Genomic DNA, 3,551 nt, shown 5'->3' on the forward strand with positions numbered 1-3,551 from the left:
TAAATCATCATCATTTCTCATAAATGCAACTTTTAAACACTGAGAATAAAATAAAAAAGGAATTAAAATTAATTAAATCAAATAATTTGTTATTTCTTTTTAATATTTCAAAATAACTTCATAACATTAACAAAAAGGAAAAAAAGAATTAAATTTTTTGTGCAATTTTTTCGCCAAAAGCAAATGCTTGTTTCATTTTACTACTATTCTTTGCAATTGAAGTATTATCAGAACCACCAGTTAAATGCATTTCATTAAAAGAATATCCAAATAAACTTGCAATTTCTTTAATTTCAAAAACTCCTCGATCATAACCAGCAGAACCACATGTTGTTAAAGCAACAATAGTCTTTTTTCCTTTGTCAAGAACTTCTTGTTTAGCTGAATATGTGTTCCAATCCATCATCATAACAGTTCTATCAATAAATACTTTTAATTGACCTGGCATTGCATACCAATAAATAGGAAAAGCAAATATTACTAAATCAGCTTCAATAAATTCTTTCATTAATTCACTGCATCTATCATTTTGTGAACAATACACTTCTTTATGATTTTTACATGCAAGACATCCAGCACATCCATTTAATTGTTCTTTACAAACATTAACAATATGATTTTCTATTTGTTTCTTTGATGTTAATCCTTTCAAGAAGTTTTCTAACATAATTCCTGTATTTCCTTTTTCAATTGCTGATGCAAGAAGTGTAAGAACTTTTAAAGACATTTGTTTTTAATAATTATTTTGTTCTTTTTAATCAGTTTAAATAATGGTGTATTTGTTTTCGTTTATTGTTGAAGTTTTAATTCGATGTTTTTTATCTTTTTATTGAATTTTTTTATATTTTTTTTTCTATTTCCTTTCATAAGAAAAAAACAATTTGAAGTTCTTAAATAATTTCTTTAAAAATGTGTTGATTTATTGATTCGTTTCTATTTGTTGGTATTTTTATTTTTACTTTCTGATATTGATATTGTTTAAAAAATAAGGAAGTATTTATCACTTCTATTTTATGATTTGTAATAATTTATAAATATTCACATAACTCATAATTATTGAAATAGTTATGTGTTGTTGTTATTTTGTGATTATAATTCTTTCTCACTAGTATTCCTAACACAACACTCTGTTTTTATGTTCCCTTTAATAATGTTATGAGTTAATTAAATCAAAGAGGTAATGAAGAAAATGTACCAAAAATATAAAAACAATAATTATATAGTTATAGCATTTAATGCAATTATTCCAAATAATTGATAAAACATTTTACTTATTTGAATGATTAAATGACAAATAAAACAATAAAAAGAAGTGAATTGAAAGTACTAAATATCTTTGAAAAAAAAGAAAAATAGAAAAATACTGTTATTCAACCTATTCGTTATGATTATTTTATAGGATAAGTTAATGATAAATAAATTAATAAAATATAAAAAATGAATGAATATATAATATATAGAAAATAATTAAATAGATAATAAATTAAGAATAAGATGGCTAAATGAATTGATATAAATATAGTAATACAAAAATATCATAGAATATTTAATGATAAGGTGTTAATACAAATTGAACAATAAATCTAATAAAACAATAACAATTATTGAATAGTTCATAAGAGAAGCATATTTTTTTACAATACCTATTAATGTAATTATTTTATTTTAATTTATAAATATTATTGTTTTTGTTTATTTTATTTATTAAATTCTTTTTGTTAACAATTATTCAATTGGTTATACTTTTATTGTAATATTTATTTATTTTTATTATTCTGTTTGTTTGTGTTTTCTTCTACTTATTTATTATTTTTCAGTTCTCAAATTTCTTCTTTATTTGGTTTATTCATTCTTTTATCTTTCATTATTTCAATTAAATTTATTTCATTTGAACTTTTCTTGGTTTATATATATTTATCTTATTCCTCTTATCTTATTCTTTCATTATTTTCTGTATCTTCTTATTTCATATTATTATATTCATTATTATTCCTATTCATTTACCATTTAATATAAATTTATCATTTTTTGTATCTAATTTATTCTTTTTCTCTTTCTTTTTCAATTTTACTGTGTTATGGTATTTAAAATGAATCAAATATGAAGATAAAATAAATTTTTATATTTCTATTCATTTTATTAATATATTTCAAATGATTGATATTTATTTTCTATTGATTATTTTATCATTTCTATTTATCATTTCATTACAACATAATTTATAACTTTTATTTGAACTAATATTATCAAATGTCATTCAGTTGTATTTGTTTAATGTATAGTTTATCTTGATTTTATAATTTGTTATGAATGAGGTAAGAATGATTATCAATTTCTATCAATACATTTCTTTGTTTGTTAAATCTTCAAACAAACTACATCTTTCCAAGTTTGGTATGAAAATAATTGAATTGGTATAATGTAAAGAAGTAAAAATACAAGTTAAGTGGTTGCAAATAAACATGTTGAAATAAAGTAGGTAAATTTTTGTTACTAAAGTATTTAAATAAACATAACATGCGAGTTTAAATACGAACTAAAACATAATTCATAATGAATATTAATTAGTGAGAAATAACTTATTCTTTAATTATATTAATTTTGTTTTACTAGTTCTATTTTTTGTATAAATTATTTTTTATACTGTTGTTTCATCAATTATTTAGTTATAATAATATTTTATAATATTAATAATAAAAATAATTAATACTTCATGTTAATTTTATATAACATTATCATTTTATTTATAATTAACATTCATACTATATTTATCTGTTATTTTTTTTCATTTGATTTTCTTTGTATTTATTTTGAATAGTGTTTTATTTCAATGTATTCGATGTACACTCTCTCTTGGTTTAATATTATTTGTTGTATATTCATAATTTTTATTCTCATTTTTGATACATAGTTATTCTAAGACATTTAAATAATGAATGATTGTTTACAAATCTATTATTATATTTAGAAGTCAAAGAAAAATATTATCTAACTCATAAATAAATTTATGAAAAAGGAATAATCTTAATTTAACTCAAAACAAGAAAATAAATCAGGTATAAATAATTAAATATAGTGGCAAGTATATATTTTTAAAGTATTAAGTGAGATTTAAACTTATCTTGATTCTATTTTTTAGAAACGAATAATGAAACGAAAAAAGATTTAAAAAAACTTTGAAAGAATCTAAGGAAGTAATAGATAAAAATAGGAAAAATGAAGAGAAAAAAGAAACTAAGAGTCAAAAAGATTTTATATTTTTAAACATTTTTTGTTGGTGTATTTATTCTTAAACTTCTATATAATAACTAAAAAAGTTAATCTTATACATAGTTAATATTATATGATTATTATTAATATACTTATCCTTTTTATTTGTTCTTGTATGTCTAAAGATTGTTCAATCAATTCAAATGATTTTAAGCTTGAGAGTGATTGTAATAATGTTTCATTTGATACAACATTAATAACTGGTGAAATTAAAGTTAATCTTGGAGAGAACAATGAAAATAACAATATTAATAGTTTTACTATTGGTTCATGTACAAAAC

At 19.6% G+C, this 3,551-nt stretch overlaps 2 protein-coding genes across 2 annotated transcripts in view; one reads left to right on the forward strand and one right to left on the reverse strand.

Annotated features, from left to right (window-relative positions):
* Positions 1-148: 148 nt before the first annotated feature.
* On the reverse strand, positions 149-727 carry ENU1_072190 (iron-sulfur flavoprotein, putative; the record flags this gene model as incomplete). The annotated part of the gene is made up of 1 exon (XM_008858449.1): positions 149-727. The coding sequence occupies one exon, from the start codon at positions 725-727 to the stop codon at positions 149-151; it is 579 nt and encodes a 192-aa protein (XP_008856671.1).
* Positions 728-3,503: 2,776 nt separating this feature from the next.
* The window catches only part of ENU1_072200 (serine-threonine-isoleucine rich protein, putative), a gene marked incomplete at both ends in the record, with an annotated part of 828 nt that continues 780 nt past the window's right edge, over positions 3,504-3,551 (forward strand). The window contains one exon of the mRNA XM_008858450.1: positions 3,504-3,551. This exon is cut by the window's right edge and continues 780 nt beyond it. Within this exon, the coding sequence (XP_008856672.1) occupies positions 3,504-3,551 (48 nt within the window).

Source organism: Entamoeba nuttalli (genome assembly GCF_000257125.1).
Source record: "Entamoeba nuttalli P19 unplaced genomic scaffold asmbl_3530, whole genome shotgun sequence".
NCBI lineage: Eukaryota > Evosea > Mastigamoebida > Endamoebidae > Entamoeba > Entamoeba nuttalli.